General features: G+C 45.9%; 1 protein-coding gene across 1 annotated transcript in view; it reads left to right on the forward strand.

Annotated features, from left to right (window-relative positions):
• myripb (myosin VIIA and Rab interacting protein b) overlaps positions 1-17,996 on the forward strand; it is a gene marked incomplete at both ends in the record, with an annotated part of 348,564 nt that overhangs the window by 302,704 nt on the left and 27,864 nt on the right. The window contains one exon of the mRNA XM_083663019.1: positions 3,614-3,802. Within this exon, the coding sequence (XP_083519145.1) occupies positions 3,614-3,802 (189 nt within the window). The remainder of the gene's footprint in view (positions 1-3,613; positions 3,803-17,996) is intronic.

Here is a 17,996-nt window from a genome sequence, read left to right on the forward strand (position 1 = left end):
TTGGTATGGAAGATTTAATAACCATGGAAGAAAACTTTTTTTTTTTACTTTTTCTTTTCTTTTTTTACAATCATCCCGCGACCCCCCAAAATAATCTCGCGACCCCCCGGGAGGGTCCCGACCATATATGTCGATGGTCCCGACCCCCAGGTTGAGAACCCCTGCTTTACTTCACCTCTTCACCCCGGAGGTGAAGGCCTGAATTTGGAAACACGCTAGTGGTCAAGCAAGCTGCTCCAATAACGCTGAGCGGTAGTCAACGCATTGAGTCATTCTTAATTGTTAATGAAAAATGGTGGTTATTAAAATCATATTATTTCCTTTGTGAACAGCATTCTCATATATACAGTACTGTAGTTCCAAAAGATCACCACCACTTGTTTTGTACATCCACTCTCAAATTAATTAGCTGAGCTCTTGACATGTAAATACTGTGTGGCAGCTATCAGTGAAATTTGGTTACATGTTTGTTGCTTGGAAATAGAGCAAAATGAAATGGCCCAGTTTTTTTTCTTTTTTTTAAGTGTAGTCTAAAAGTTCCAAAGAGATAATTTTTCAATCAGCAAGTCCTAGACTTCAAAAATCTGTTTAGATATGCTCATAATGGATAGACTCTAAACAATCTTCCATAACATCATCATCATCATCAACTTTATTTGCAGACACAGGGTCCAGATATAACAACAGACAACAATTCAGAGAACACACAAATACACAGTATATCTATAAAAGGCACTTATACCAAAACCTCCACATATGTGATTGGTATCTGACAGAACTAATACCAGGGTTGGTTAGTAGCATGATATTCGAGTTCTGAGAGACATTTAGACGCCCAATAAATTTGTACATCAAAGTTCTTAAAAGTGCCTGAAAAGTGCTGACACCTGCATGGCAGAACAGTTCACTTGCACTAGTCCACCTGGGTTTTCTCAGCAAAATCCTCATACAGTCATTGTATGCAACCTGGAGTTTGTGGAGGCTAGCTTTTTTATACTTAACCCACAGGGGGGCAGTGTACAAAGGGGTACAGTAGGCCCTAAAGAGACTTATCTTTACCTCCTCAGAACAAAAGTGGAATTTCCTAACCAACATGTTAGCCTGGGCATATAACATACGGCGCTGTCTGTACATGTCGTCATCATCAGACATTTGGTCTGTCATAAAATGACCCAGATATTTAGTTTTAACACAGACAGATAAAACATTATCAGACAAATAAAAAGCAGGAAAAGTGAGATCCCTGTCCCCTTTAGTTCTACAGATCATAACCACACTTTTTTTGGCATTGTACTTTACATCGAATTTGACACCATAGATGGAGCAGATATTCAATAGTTGTTGAAACCCAGCACTGCTAGGGGAGACGATGGCCAAATCGTCCGCATACATAAGGTGGTTGACTAAGGTATTACCAATCATACAACCAGTCCTACAGTGATTTAGCTGGTCAGATAAATCATCCATGTATAGATTGAATAGAGCTGGGGAGAGTAACCCCCCCTGCCTCACCCCATTACCAACACCAAAGGGGGTGGATACTCTATTGCCCCATCTGACCTGCATATTCTGGTTGGCATACCAGTATGCCAGGAGACGGGTTATGCTGCCAGGCACACCTCTTTGACTCAGTTTTAAAAACAGTTTATGGTGATTGACCCGGTCAAACGCCTTGGAGGCATCAATAAAACCAATTAGTACAGAAGAATTCTGCCTTCTATAGGTCTCAACAATTTCTTTCAAAGCATACAGTATATACACAAATCAGTACTATGCTTTGCTTTAAAGCCAAACTGATTGTCTTTAAACCAAATTAGAAAATGTATTATTGCTTGATTGAAAATTGGTGGCTGTTTAATTCCTGATTCCCCAACAATTCCCCAGCAATTCCCTCATTAATTGCGATTGGGAGCATTACTTTTCTTTTTGCAACCAAATGTCACCATACATCACTTTTTAAAATGGACTGTTTTTACAGAAGTTATCAGCAGCTCCTTTGTCTTCTTCTTGGAACCTTCCGATTGCCCGTTACTCCTGCTCCTCCTTCACATTTTCCACCTTCTTCCTACACCATCTGATTGTTCTTCACAGGTCAAGCATGGATGGATGTGCGTGTTCACAAAGCAACTGATTGGGCTTGAAAAAACTGGGTCAATCTTTGCTCATCCATTTTGAAGTTATGTCAGACTTGGAATGGGAGACAAACATTTCCAGCAGTGTGGGGGGGCACGGTGGCGCAGTGGTAAGCGCTGTCGCATCACAGCTAGAAGGTCCTGGGTTCGATTCCCACCTGGGACACTGAGCACTGAAGGAGTGCGTGCCCGTCCGCATGTCCTCGATTGCCCACCGCCCGGGTGGGGTCGTCAAAAGGGCCTTTCTGTGTGGAGTTTGCATGTTCTCCCCGTGCCCCCTGGGGGTTTCCTTCATATAGGAACCCCACACCAAAACATGCAATATCCTGGTCGCTGAAGTGGTGCCTCCTCTGGTGGTCGTTAGGGGCGCCTGTTTGGAGGGAGGGGAACTCGTTGGAATAGCGTGATCCTCCCACGTGCTATGTCCTACCGGTGAAGCTTCCCCTGTCAGGTGAAAAGAAGCGGCTGGCTACTGCCCAAAGAGGAAGTATGGAGCCAATTTCGGCTCTCCCCAGATCGGCAGAGGGTGGAGCAGCAACCAGGATACATAAATTTAAATTAGCACTGATGGGGGATAAAAATGGGATAAAAAAATCTGGGGGGGGGGCGGGACACATTTCCAGCAGTGGGCCAAATATTACCGTTATTTCTCTGTGGATTATTGAGATCCATTCATTCCTAGTATGTTTTCCAGAGAGAAATGTGAAATAATAGCGAAATGTTTGTGTTTTTCACAACTTGTGTATGATGTGTGCATCTTGGCACAACGGTAAGACACATAGCTGAACTGTCTGACCTGGAAGGATGCTATTCTGCACAAGTAGACACTTTGCCTTCAACTTCAAACACATTTATGCCTTTTTACCTCATGACATTTTAAAATGTTGTAGGTGTTCTGTTGTAACAATATACAGAAATGTCCTCTTTTTTGTATTAAATAAAAGATGACACACAAAATCTGCATCCATTCATTAGAATGTGTTCAATAATGGACCTTGGCAGTGGTTCCTCTGCCCTATTCTCAGTGACAGCCAGTTCAATTATCATGCTAATTAGGTTTCAATAGACTCCACTGATTGTGAACAAGTGGACCTCATTTAAGATATGACAGACAAGCAAGGTGTTGTCTGCAGAACTGTCGTTTCACAGAAAAGGTGGTGGGAGAGGCTATTTTTATCTGCACAGTGTGCTATATACAAATCACGTTCCCAACTTGCAACCACACATGGGGTTGAGGTGCTGAAATAAAACTGAGAAGTCAAAATTAAGAATACATGACAGGAATCTTGCTTTAAGAGAATATCTACTTTTGCAGAATAGCAAACAAAAAGTCGATTTTGTTAGAATTCATCCTTAACCATGTCCTTTCTACTGGACTGAAGTGAAGCATAGTTTGCAGTTGACATGTTATTGACTAACTGTGTGTGTGTGTGTGTGTGTGTGTGTGTGTGTGCGTGTGTGTGTGCGCGTGTGTGGAGCAGAAGTACTCTGCGGCCTCTCTGTGCAGCATCACCACAGAGGTGCTGAAGGTCTTGAACGCTACGGAGGATCTGATCGGCGAGGCGGGACGCGACAGCTACGCCCCGCCTGAGTCCACGAGCGCCTCGCCCGTCTCCAGCAGCTCCAACACCCACGGCCTGGACCACAAGCTCACCAAGATGGAGGAGAACGTAAGACACACAGCAGCTTTATTCAGAGTCAACAAATAACATAGTGGCAGGTAATTTGAAGCCTACTGTAAAGTCTGGACATTTTCACTTTCCAGAGGACTGATGCTTTCAAATCTCATTATGTAAAGGTTAAAAGTTGCAATGTTATATACATTTAACATTGAAAACAGAAGTTATACAATTGTGGCATGTACAACACTCATACAACAAATGATCTGGATCCATTGTAGATCTGTAAATATATTGAGCATTCAGAAGATGTTGAAAAGGTGTAAGAATTTACTTTTAAGTCAAGTCAAGTCAAGTTTATTTGTATAGCACATTTCATACACAGATGCAGTTCAAAGTGCTTCACATAAAATGGATGACATAAGAAAATAAAAAAGAGGATAAAATAGGCATTTCATAACAGCTTTGTCTTTATACTGTAGTTTGGACGCCAAGCATACCCTCTACCTTGCGTCTTCTGTTGCCCGTACATGCCACAGCATTGGGTTTGCATAAAATCAGATAGAGGCAATTCAAAGTAAGATGGACGACACAAGAAAATAAGAGAATAAAAGAAGAGGATAAAATAGACATTTAAAAGCATCACAACAGAGTAGTTGCAACAATAGTTAAAAAGCTTACAGAGGAATAAAACACATTTTCAATCTGTCAGCAGTTAAAAGCGACGGTAAACATAAAAGTCTTTAGTCTATTTTTAAAAGTAAGTAAAGTTGGGGCAAATCTGATGTCTTCAGGCAGCTTGTTCCAGCTAGCAGAAGCATAGTGGGTGAATGCAGCAAGGACTTAAGAACTGGAGTAATATGATCAGCTTTCTTAGTCTTTGTTAGAACTCTGCATTCTGAATGAGCTGGAGTTGTCTAAGTTCTTTTTTGGAGAGACCAGAGAAAAGGCGGTAACGCTTTAGAATACAGCCCACAAATAAGCATGTAGTTATATAACTACGGGGTACAAGGAGTGTAGTTATAGTATAACTACGGGGTACAAGGAGTGAATTTAGACTTTAACTAGAGGGTAACAAGATCTGTACTTATAGTATAACTACGGGGTACAAGGAGTGTAGTTATAGTATAACTACGGGGTACAAGGAGTGAATTTAGACTTTAACTAGAGGGTAACAAGATCTGTAGTTATAGTATAACTATGGGGTACCACTAGGGGTGTCACAATATATCGTCCCACGAAATCTCGCGATAGTAAAACGTCACGATATGTATCGTTGAGATGAAATCTCATATCGCATTTTTTTTTCTTTTTTTTTTTTTCTTTTTTTTTCAAAAATAGACAAAGAAACGTCTTTGTTTGTTGAAGTTCAATGTGTGGAAAGTAGTTCAGTTGAACAAGTCTCTGAAGAGACACATGAGAAGTTATACAGGAGAGAAACCATTCAATTGAGTTTCTGGCAAAACTGTTTACTTGACAGGAAAAACGTTAGGGTTGTGCTACAACCCGGGTTTTACGAGTGAGAACGAGAGCTCTCACTAGTGCCTAAAACGCTGCAACGCAGCCCTATGGAAGACTGTCATTTTGCTCCAAAATTACTTATCATTAAAACCTGACCACCCACCCGTAGGTGGCGTGGTACCCCCTGGGGCTGACACGGATCCACGTGACTACGTCACGTCCTGTCAGCCCAGGGATAATCACTCTAATTTCTTCCAGCTGAGATCCGACGCACCCCGTGACGCATCGACACAGCAAGGCTGGGTAGTGAGAGCTCTCGTTCTCACTCGTAAAAACCCGGGTTGTAGCACAACCCTGACGTTTTACTTCGTTTCGAACTCAAGCTCTCACTAGTGCCTCAATTCAACCGACCTTGCTGCCGGGAGCACCCAAAGGGCGACCCGAAAGGCACCGGTGAACCACGGCCATATGGCAACGTTTATGCCTAACCGAATGACATATTAGAGTGGCAACGATACTACTTTCTTGCCACCGACAGCACCGTATGCGCGAACTGCGAACCGGACACGTCGAGACTGTAGTACCTGACAAAAGTGTGATGAGAGGACCATGAGGCCACGGCACACATGTCCTCCACCGACACACCACGCAACAACGCAGAGGATGTCGCAACACCTCGCGTAGAATGCGCCTTGATACCCTCCGGGGGAACCTTGCCCACGGCAGAGTATGCCAACGCGATCGCCTCCACTATCCAGTGTGATAAGCGATCCTTGGAAAGGGGTCCGCCCTGGGCCCTTTGCCCAAAGCAAACCAACAGCTGATCTGTAATGCGTAATGAACGCGTCCTGGCCACATAGGCCGAGAGCGCCCTTACGGGGCACAGCATGTGTAAACGTCTCTCCTCACCCGAACTGAACGGCGGGGGACAGAATGCCGATAAGTCTATAACCATAGACCTATAGCTGGCATTAATATTCTTGGGCTGGTACGCCGGGTTAGGTCGCAACGTAACCCTGCGCCCATCATTCCCAAAACCACACAGGCCTGCTGCACCGAGAGGGCAATCAGGTCACCAACTCTCTTTCCTGACGACAAGGCCAGCAGCAGCGCGGTCTTTAAAGACAGAACCCTTAAATCGGCGGAATCCAAGGGCTCAAACGGATGACCCGTTAGCCCGTCCAGCACCGTAACCAGGTCCGATTTGGGAAAAAACGCACCGCGACGGCGGGCGCAGTTTACGCGCCCCCTTCATGAAGCGCAAGACCAAAGGGTACGCCCCCACGGGGCTCCCTTCAATTCCCATATGGCAAGCAGAAATCGCGGCTACGTACACCTTAAGCGACTGTGGGGACTGACCCGCGTCAAGCAGGCTCTGAAGGAAACAGAGAACTGGTCGCACACTGCAGTTCACTGGATCCACGCCCTTACTTGCTGCATAGTGCATCCCACATTATCAGGCAAGCCCTGGGCTAGCAACTGGTCCGGTTCAGGAGCCAGACCGCTAGCTTCCACCTGCCTGGGGAGGGGTGGAACACCTCCCCCTCCGCCTGGGATAGGAGATCGGCCCGTACCGGCAATGCCCAGGGCGGATCTTGCGCCAGGGAGACCAGGTCCGCAAACCATGTCTGCCTGGGCCAAAACAGACTAAAACGAGCCGTTGGCGCTGTTCCCTCACCCTGTCCAACACCTGACGGATCAAGGGGGTCGGGGGAAACGCATAGAGCCCCTCCCTCAGCCACGCGTGCGCTTTTAGCGCATCATGATCGAGAACCACAGTGATCGACGCAGGCGCGACCAACCTGGCCCAAACCTGTTCCATCACCCGAGGGTGGAGGCACCACTCCGTATAACGGGGATTGCCTCGAGACAGCAGGCCGGTCGTAACTCCGCCGTCCCGGCAGATAGACCGCTGACACTGAAAGGAGACGGGGATACACCCACAGGTGAATCCCCGCTATGGTTCAGCGACCCTGACCGCACACCGCCCTGTTTGTTCAGGCGGGCGATCGCTGCCCTATTGTCCGAGCGAATCAGCACATGGTGCCCATGTGTGAGCCGCTGGAAGTGTTACCTCCGCAGGCCGGGGGGACTGCGGAGGCAACGTTCTCTTTCGAGTCTGGCCGCACGCGGACTTGTCCGGCAGTGCGGTCCCCAAGAGAGCTCCCAACCAACAATGGGCCCACGGCGCCATTGATGGTGGGCTTGTCCTGAAGCAGAGCCCGGCGAATCGCCTTCAGCTCTAGCACGTTTATGCGGCGAAGCTCCTGAGCCTCCCACCGGCCGTTCGCCGAAAAATGCCCGCAAATCGCACCCCCTCCCCAGAGGCTAAGCCCAGCCTTGGTGAGCCAACCGGTGGGCTTGACCTGGGCGCTGCCAACCGAGGCCAGGCCGTGGCCATGGACCAAGGTGCGCTGTGCCCCCTGCCAGGCTCCCTGCACTTGCAGGGGGCGCCCCAACAAGGGAGTGCGACCCATGGAGAGCTCCCAACCACCCCGGGCCTTGGGCACCAAGGGCGGTGGGCTTGTCCTTAGAGCTACAAGCCAAAGGCTGGCACTGAGCCCAGACCTTGGCGAGCTGTAAGCCCTGCTGGACGCGAAGCGCCAGCAAGGAGCGGTACGTCTATTGTAGCGGAGGTAGCTCGCGCCCAATGTACTTAGCACACAGATACTAACTGCACGGGTGCACGGCACGCCAGCTATCTGCAAAATACTATCGTTCTGTGCTAAACAGTACTAAATATTGCTATATGCACGTATGCAAGGCAAGCTAGCTTTCAAACTCCTTTGAGAGCGGACCTTGGTCCGCTCTCAAGAGCTTAGCTGCGGACAAGACCGAGGGTTCAAGGCGCCTGTGCAGCGTGCTCGTGCCCCAGGCAGAACACGCACTTAACGTGCCGATTCATACTCGGCCAAAGTAGTTTTACACACGGCCCATCCCCTCCCTGACTTTCCCTGCTCAGTAGCAAGAGGAAGCAGGAAGCTAATCACTAATAGCAGGCTCCCGCAGGGCGCACCCTATTAGCGGGAGTACTGCTTAAGCAAGCTAGCAGGCTAGCAAGAAGCACAGGCTAGACAGTAAGCAACCCGGAGGCTAGCGAACGTGCGCGTGCAATGGTAACGTAAGTGGCAATAGCCCATCCCGAAGGGGAGGCACCAATACCCACAACCTGTTAACCCGAGAGAACAGGCGTGGAAGCCACTAGCTAAGCTAGCATAAGCACTGAGAGACAAGCGTGCGCTAACACAAGCCTGCGCACAAGCCGGTGCAGCGAGTCTCTACCCTGAGTAACACGGGGAAGCAAGCGTGACCGCAAGCAGAGGCCAGCGGCCCGCGAAGCTAGTTAATCTCAGAAGAAACTCCTCAGAGGGAGTTACAATCTAGTAGATGCTATTTGCACGAGGCAAGCAACACTTAGCAGACAAGCAAGCTGGCTAAGATGGCGTAAGTACTGAGAGAAGCGGCCCACACAACGTGCGGGGCGAGCTCACCTAGCTAGCGTAATCGCCCAGCTAATATCTCAGAGTGCCCCCTTCGGGGCCGACGCCAGTAAAAGCTACACTACATTTATGTAGGTCCCAGCAACGCCTGTGCGGCGTGCTCCTGCCCTTAGGCATGCACACATTAAATTAATTGTGCCGGTCGTAACCGGCCAGCGTAGCCTCACAGCTAATACAGCACCTAGCTGTTCCCCCCCTCTCTCTGCTAACAGGAATAACGGGGTTACCGTGCAAGCAAAAGCCTGCAACGGTAAGATAGCTGGAGTGCTACACAACGCTAGATACTGGCTGCACGGGAGCAAGCTAGCTATCTAGCTAACTGAAGAGCATGGCTTCTAGCTACTACTCTCGCTTAACGCGCACCCTACACAGAGGTAGCTGGCGCGAAGTACTTAGCACACAGACACTAACTGCACGTGTGCACGTTAGCTATCTGCCACAAAACCGGGTGCGTTACCCTGTCTGGGGACGCAGCCAGATAGCTGGAGTGCTACAAGGTAGTCCAAGCTAGCTGCACTGAGCAAACTAGCTAACTATCTAACGCACGCGCTCTAAAGCCGGCGCCTAAAGTACCTAGCAAACGAAAGCTACCCGCACGGGTGCCAAGGTAGCTATCTGTAACAACTGGGCTAATTAGCCTCTTTGTTCCTGTGCTACGTGGTACAAGCTATTTGCACGTATGCAAAGCTTAACAGTTTTGAGCGCGGACCTAAATCGGCCCTCAAACGAAAACGCTGCCCCAGCCAGGGGAGCGAAGCAAAGCTACACAGCGGCAGCAATAACCACTACACGGCGGTAGCGGCAGAACTACACGGCGGTAGCAATAAACAGTTAACTAAGGAAGATACTCTTAGCTTTAGATGACTTGTTCCGACGCCGCAGGGTGAAGGGTACAGGGTCGGCTCCCCGAAGCCTGCTTTATCCCGTCCACGCAAACCTCTTGAGGTGGGCAAATCAGCCGGAACGAGCCTAGTATCTAAAGCTATGTAAGAGAGCTAACTCAAAGTTAACCGCGGAGCTTTTAGAAACACGTCTTCTTCAGCGGGTGGAAGAAACGGAAAGTGATTATCCCTGGGCTGACAGGACGTGACGTAGTCACGTGGATCCGTGTCAGCCCCAGGGGGTACCACGCCACCTACGGGTGGGTGGTCAGGTTTTAATGATAAGTAATTTTGGAGCAAAATGACAGTCTTCCATAGGGCTGCGTTGCAGCGTTTTAGGCACTAGTGAGAGCTTGAGTTCGAAACGAAGTAAAACTGAAGATGCATAAAAAATAGACTAAGAAAAGTCTTGTTGTTTGAGTTTGAAGAAAAACTGAAGATGCATAATGAGAATTTATACTGCTGAGAAACCTTTTAGTTCAAAGTAAATCTAAGTGACGGTGTAACTCATTCTATTTCAAGATAAGCCTTATCTCCAATCTCATGTTTTTTCTAGTTATTGTAATAACAATTTCCCACAACAGCATGTTTTGTATTTGTGCATTTCAAATAAAATACTACTTTTCCAGTCATATATTGTCATTATTCAAGTTTAAAAAAATATTGTTAAAATCGTATCGTATCGTATCGTTATCGTGAACCCAGTATCGTGATACGTATCGTATCGTGAACTGAGTGTATCGTGACACCCCTAGGTACCACTGTAGTTATAGTATAACTACGGGGTACAAGGACTGAATTTAGACATTAACTAGAGGGTAACAAGATACCCTCTAGTTAAAGTCTAAATTCACTCCTTGTACCCCGTAGTTACACTATAAGTACAGTGTGGTACCCCGTAATTAGCCTATAAGTACAGAATTGGTCCCCTGCTTTAGAATACAGCCCGCAACCCCGTAGTTACCCTGTAAGTACAGTGTGGTACCCCGTAATTAGCTTATAAGTACAGAATTTGTCCCCTGCTTCAGAATACAGCCCGCGACCCCATAGTTACCCTGTAAGTACAGTGTGGTACCCCGTAGTTATACTATAAGTACAGATCTTGTTACCCTCTAGTTAAAGTCTAAATTCACTCCTTGTACCCCATAGTTATACTATAACTACAGTGTGGTACCCCGTAGTTATACTATAAGTACAGATCTTGTTACCCTCTAGTTAAAGTCTAAATTCACTCCTTGTACCCTGTAGTTATACTATAACTACAGTCCTTGTACCCCGTAGTTATACTATAACGACAGATCTTGTTACCCTCTAGTTAAAGTCTAAATTCACTCGTTGTACCCCGTAGTTATACTATAACTACACTCCTTGTACCCCGTAGTTATACTATAACTACAGATCTTGTTACCCTCTAGTTAAAGTCTAAATTCACTCCTTGTACCCCGTAGTTATACTATAACTACACTCCTTGTACCCCGTAGTTATACTATAACTACACTCCTTGTACCCCGTAGTTATACTATAACTACATGCTTATTTGCGGGCTGTATTCTAAAGCGTTACCGAAAAGGCTATTACAGTAGTCTAACCTACTGTAGATGAAGGCGTGAATTAGTTTTTCTAGATCCTGTCTGGACATGTAGCCCCTAATTCTTGCTATATTTTTAAGATGATAGAAAGCTGATTTTCTGATTGACTTAATGTGGGAGTTGAAATTGAGATCGGAATCAATTATAACGCCAAGATTTTTAACTTGATCCTTTGGCTTCAGGGATAGAGACTCAAGGCGTGCAGCGATTTTAGGCCTTTGTTCTTTGGGACCGAAGACAATCACCTCTGTTTTGTCTTTGTTTAGCTGGAGGAAGTTCTGGCACATCCAGTCATTTATTTGGTCAATGCACTGACAGAGTGAGTCTAAGGGAGCATATTCACCTGAGGAAAGACTTATATAGAGTTGGGTGTCGTCTGCGTAGTTATGATAAGCTATTTTGTTTTTGTGCATAATTAGGCCTAGAGGGAGCAAGGTTGAATAGATTGGGCCCCATAATGGATCCTTGAGGCACCCCACATGTCATACTAGTTAGGTCAGATGTGTAATTGCCAATGGAAACGAAGTACTCCCTGTCTTGGAGATAGGATCTGAACCACTGGAGGACCGTACCCAACCCAGTTTTCTAGCCTGTCTAATAATATTGAGTGGTCAAAAGTGTCAAACGCAGCGCTAAGATCCAATAGCACTAGGATCGAATTTTTGCCTGAGTCTGAGTTAATTCTAATGTCATTTACGACTTTAGTAAGTGCGGTTTCGGTCCTATGGTGGGGGCGAAAGCCTGATTGGAGTTTATCTAGGAGATCGTTGGAGGTTAGGAATCTATTGAGTTGTAGGTAAACAACCTTTTCAATTATTTTGCCTATAAAGGGGAGATTAGATATTGGTCTGTAGTTACTAATTACCGATGTGTCAAGACTACGCTTTTTTGGTAAGGGTTTAATAACTGCAGTTTTCAGGGACTCAGGAAAGGTGCCAGTCAGAAGGGAGCAATTAACTATTTGCAATAAGTCTGTCGACAAGCAGTTATAAACGCTTTAAAAAAAACTTGTTGGAAGGGCGTCGAGACAGCACGAAGATGGTTTAAGGCCTTGCACAATTTCATCTAAAATTTTGTGGTCAACAGCGCTGAACTGGGACAAATTTATCGAGCAAGGGTTCAGTGGGTAGGGTGATCTCGCATAATTTCTTAGTGTGGAGCCACTTGCCTGATATTAATAATTTTGCCCGTAAAAAAGGCAGCAAACTCATTACATTTGACAGTGGAGAGAAACTCAGGTGCTAGTGCTACACGGAGAGGCGGGTTAGTCAGTCTCTCAACTGTGGCAAATGGGGTGTGTGCATTGTTCACATTTTTATGCCTCCGCCGGCGATAGCCAGGCCGGAGGTATTATGGATCCGGGTTGTCCGTCCGTACGGCCGTCCGTCCGTCCGTCCGTACGATGTTTGTTAACGCGATATCTGAGGAACGCCTGGACGGAATTTCATCAAATTTGCCTCAAACATCGACTTAGACTCAAGGATGATTTGATTAGATTTTGGTGGTCAAAGGTCAAAGTTCAAGGTCACTGTGACCTCTCGAACGCCATTTTCAAGCTTGTTAACGCGATATCTCAGGAATGCCTTGACGGAATTTAATCAAACTTGTCTCAAACATCGATTGGACTCAAGGATGAACTGATTAGATTTTGGTGGTCAAAGGTCAAAGGTCAAGGTCACTGTGACCTCTCGAATGCCATTTTCAAGCTTGTTAACGCGATATCTCAGGAATGCCTTGACGGAATTTAATCAAACTTGTCTCAAACATCGACTTGGACTCAAGGATGAACTGATTACATTTTGGTGGTCAAAGGTCAAGGTCACTGTGACCTCTCAAACGCCATTTTCCAGCTTGTTAACGCGATACCTCATGAATACCTTGACGGAATTTCATCAAATTTGCCTCAAACATCTACTTAGACTCAAGGATGAACTGATTACATTTTGGTGGTCAAAAGTCAAAGGTCACTGTCACCTCTCGAACGCCATTTTCAAGCTTGTTAACGTGATATCTCAGGAATGCCTTGAGGGAATTTAATCAAACTTGTCTCAAACATCGACTTGGACTCAAGGATGAACTGATTAAATTTTGCTGGTCAAAGGTCAAAGGTCATGGTCACTGTGACCTCTCAAACGCCATTTTCCAGCTTGTTAACGCGATATCTCACAAATGCCTTGGCGGACTTTCATCAAATTTGCCTCAAACATCACCTTAGACTCAAGGATGATCTGATTAGACTTTGGTGGTCAAAGGTCAAGGTGAGCTCTCGAACGCCATTTTCAAGCTTGTTAACGCGATATCTCAGGAATGCCTTGACGGAATTTAATCAAACTTGTCTCAAACACCGACTTGGACTCAAGGATGAACTGATTACATTTTGGTGGTCAAAGTTCAAGGTCACTGTGACCTCTCACACCCAATTTCCAAGCTCTGTAACGCAACATCACAGGAGCGCCTTGACGGAATCTCTTCCAATTTGCCTCAAATGGCGATTTGGACCCCAGAATGAACTAATGGCGGAGGCATAAGTCCGCCTTGCGGTCGTTCTAGTTGTTAATGAAATCAGAAACAAACGATTGTCTCTGTCTTTTCAGTTCGAGGTTGTAGGAGTGAAGGCTTTCTTTGTATATATCATAGTGAAGATTAGTTTTCCGCCATCTACGCTCAGCTTTCTTGCAATCTCTCTTTTTTCACTTAACGGACGCAGCATTCCTCCAGGGTGTTTTAACACATTGAGTGCCACAGCGCTTCAGTAAAATTGTCTGCAGCCTGTGCCAGATTCACTTCCATTCAGTTGAAAACAGCTATAGAATTTTTTCTATTATGGCTATATTGACGGGGCTGGACTTTAATGAAACATTGAACACTCCTGCTTCTTCCAAAGAAGAAATTTTGTTTCTAGACAGTTCCATTATGAAATGGCAGCCTCTGAAAAAAGTGCACTTTCAAGGGTTTTCTGTCGTTTTTTTTTACTTTCCAAGATATAGTCACTTTTATGAATACCTTTTGCACTCTAATTTCGAGCACATTCACTGACTCTGGCTGGTGTTTTCTGATGTGGTGGCGTAGTGTGGTTTCTGTGCAGCCTGCGTGCCCCCCCCCCCCCCTCTCCACCTCTGAGCTGCGGGCTCCTCCCACACGCACAGAGTTTGTTTTCTCGACTCTGTTTTTGCCCCGGACAGATCCCAGCGCGCATCAAGGAAATGATGCGCGCTGGCAAACGCGACTGAACGAAAAGGCTTGGCCGTTCGGCTTCAGATGCTGGCTTTCTGGCAGGAAATCGTGTGGAGATAGATAGAAGCATAAGAGCTCAGTTGTGAGCGCGGATGCAGCCGAGCCCACTCTCCGCTGCAGACAGAGCAATTTATACGGCTCTGGCTGAAGCATGCATCGGTTTCCTCTTTGATCACGGCTTTCTCCGCTTTCTCCTGCACAAAGTAAAGGATCTGAGGTGGGTGGCGCAGCTTCCGTGACGATGTTTAAGGTGGCGCCGTGTGATCCCTTGAAGGGATTCATGCTCACTGGCTAGGTACGACCTTAAACAGCAGAATTATGGAATAATATGAATTATGATTTTAGGACATCCACAGACGTCCTTGGCACTCCTCGTTACTTTTTTTTAGGACGTGCACAGACGTCCTTGGCACTCAATGTGTTAATCTTGCCAGACAGCATTTTTAACACATTCACTGCCAACAGTTTTTTTTTTTACTGTAGGTAGCTTCTGCCAAGGGTTTTTTTGAGGATTCTGGCTCATCTTTCAAGAGCCGAGGATTATTTTCTGTTAGGATTTTGTGAACACAAAATATCTCAAAAGAACTAATAGAATGTGTGCTTTCTCTGTCTAAAAGAGTTAGTTTGTAGAGTTAGTAGTTATGTAGGCATTAGCAGTTGAATACAGCATGGTTTCAGCGTCTGAAATTGAAAGCTGAGAAAAATGCCTTTTTGTGAAATTCGATAGAACAGTCACTTTAACCATTTATTTTTGGCATCAAAGACATCAGACATCTAAACAATCGTTCTGAACAGTATTTTCCTCCATAACAGCACCCGCACCCCCCTCTCCTTCAAACTCCTCCCTCCGTGGGCGTTCTCCTCCTCCCTCCTTGGCTCTGCAGCGGGTGTGTCACAAGCGAGTTTCTGCTGCCTGTCTGCTGCCTGGCGGCCCCTCGTCGGGCGAGCCTGGATGGGGCTCGCTCGTTTCTTGGGGTTTCGGTTGAGAGCTTTGATGAAGCTTTTGCGATTGGCTTTATGCTGCATGTTTCAAAGTGTGTTGCACCCAGTCTATTTTTGGAACCCCCCACCGTTGTGCGCCACCGTTGTGCGCCACCGTTGTGCGCCAGCGCGAAAGTGTTTTCGCCAAACCATTCTACAGTATGAGAATGGTTTCCTCACGCTTTTCCCTGCAGTTTTAGCTCGCTTTCTCTAGTCTGGAGTAGTGTTGTCACGGTACCAATAATTCAGTAGTCGGTACCGGTACTAGTGAATTTCCACGGTACTCGGTACCAATTTCGGTACCACGGTAAAAAAAACAGACTGATATTTCTTGAACATATTCTCCTTTATTAAAGTATGCAACCATTTCCAATGAACAAATGGCATGTAGCCTTCAACTTTAAAACAAAACAATGTGCTTCTGCTTACTTCTTCTTACATTCAACTCTGTATGGCAGTGAGTACAGACAGTGCAACACCAGTGGCATGTAGCCCTCAAGTATTTGATTGTATTATTATATTAAATATTATAATTTAATTTATTTCACAGAATTGCTGGAATCCTTTTTTTTCAACGGTGTATATTGGTATTTGATCGATGCATAGGAATTCTGCCAATGCCCTATCACACTTTCTTGCTTCATGTGAGTTCTTGTCATATTTCCTCTGCTTTTCAAAAACATCAGGAATTGTCTGCTGGGTGGTCTTTTGGGCTCCGCGACTTGTGCCTTCCTCTTCATCTTCATCTCTCGCATACTGTTAAATGGAAAGTAACGTCAGTGAGATTTACTAAAATAAAGAGATGATAGAGACAACTGCACATACACACATGTAGAGTGCAAGCAATGTTATGTAGCTAGTTTTAATTCACGGACATGTTTCACCTTGTAGCTTGTATTTGAAGCTTGTATTTATTTTGATGCCATGTTGAACTAAGGGTAAGTTCGGCTATTAGCCGTATCCCATAATGTTTCCATTACAAACATTGCATTGCACATGCGTTACACTATGCTAGCTAACGCTGTACCATGTATTAGCCGGGTCCCATGATTCCATTACAAAACACGTTAACGTTACGTTAACGTTAGCGCAAACGTTTTTTGGTTACACAATGCATTGCCAGCTATCTCAAAAACGAATGTGACAGGATAAGGTCTGTTTGATATGTTGTTAAACGTGTTATTTTACACCGTTTGAAAGAAGTAACCCACCTTGAATTATTTGAACAGGTCTGGGTGCCTGTCTTTCAGCTGCTTGGCGAGATTGTTTGGTTTGGAACTCCCTTTCACACTTTTTGCAGATGGGGCTTTGGGGAATGATATTTCCAAATGCGACTCTTTGCATTCTTCTTCTCAACAAGTTGAGTTGTTGGAATAGGAGCAGCCGCTCCTGCTGCAGCCGTAGCCATTCTCTTCGCCGGCCGCCTGTGCGCACTGCTTGTGTCAACATACAAGCTGTGAATGACTGTTCGCGATTACGTATGGACGTTCGGGGACACCGTAGTCCCGGAAGTGCGCAGGGCTGTATGCGCAGTATGTATGTGTGTTGCTCAGGCAGACAGGCTAACGTTAGCTGGCGGCTGGGTCCATGAAGCCAAGCCATGGTGGCAAACTAAATAGTAAATTCGGTACCCTCGGTACCATGAAAAACAGGTACCGTTCAGTACCGTAGCAATGTAGTACCGTCCAAGTACCGAAGTACCGAGTACCGTGACAACACTAGTCTGGAGAGCACTGTCGCCACTTAGTGGGTCGGTGGAATGGGTTGTACACGTTCGGTGGCTCCCATATTTTTATAGGAGACGTAAAAGGGTTTGATCCACGTCCCACCGTCAAATTTTTTTTTTTTTTTTTTTTGACGAGATATCTCGTCCACGGCAGTCAAGCGTTGGTTTCTGCTTGACGAGATATCTCGTCCACGGCAGTGAACGTGTTAACCTAATAGGCGCCACACTATCAATGACATTCAGGATTGTTAACACATTCACTGCAAACAGTTTTTTTTTTACTCTAGGTAGCTTCTGCCAAGGTTTTTTTTTGAGGATTCTGGCTCATCTTTCAAGAGCCGAGGATTATTTTCTGCTAGGATTTTGTGAACACAAAATATCTCAAAAGAACTAATAGAATGTGTGCTTTCTCTGTCTAAAAGAGTTAGTTTGTAGAGTTAGTAGTTATGTAGGCATTAGCAGTTGAATACAGCATGGTTTCAGCGTCTGAAAATGAAAGGTGAGAAAAATGCCTTTTTGTGAAATTCGATAGAACAGTCACTTTAACCATTTATTTTTGGCATCAAAGACATCAGACATCTAAACAATTTGTTCTAAACAGTATTTTCCTCCATAACAGCACCCGCACCCCCCTCTCCTTCAAACTCCTCCCTCCGTGGGTGTTCTCCTCCTCCCTCCTTGGCTCTGCAGCGGGTGTGTCACAAGCGAGTTTCTGCTGCCTGTCTGCTGCCTGGCGGCCCCTCGTCGGGCGAGCCTGGATGGGGCTCGCTCGTTTCTTGAGGTTTCGGTTGAGAGCTTTGATGAAGCTTTTGCGATTCTGGGCTTTATGCTGCGTGTTTCAAAGTGTGTTGCACCCAGTCTATTTTTGGAACC

This window comes from Poromitra crassiceps (genome assembly GCF_964638095.1).
Source record: "Poromitra crassiceps genome assembly, chromosome: 2".
NCBI lineage: Eukaryota > Metazoa > Chordata > Actinopteri > Beryciformes > Melamphaidae > Poromitra > Poromitra crassiceps.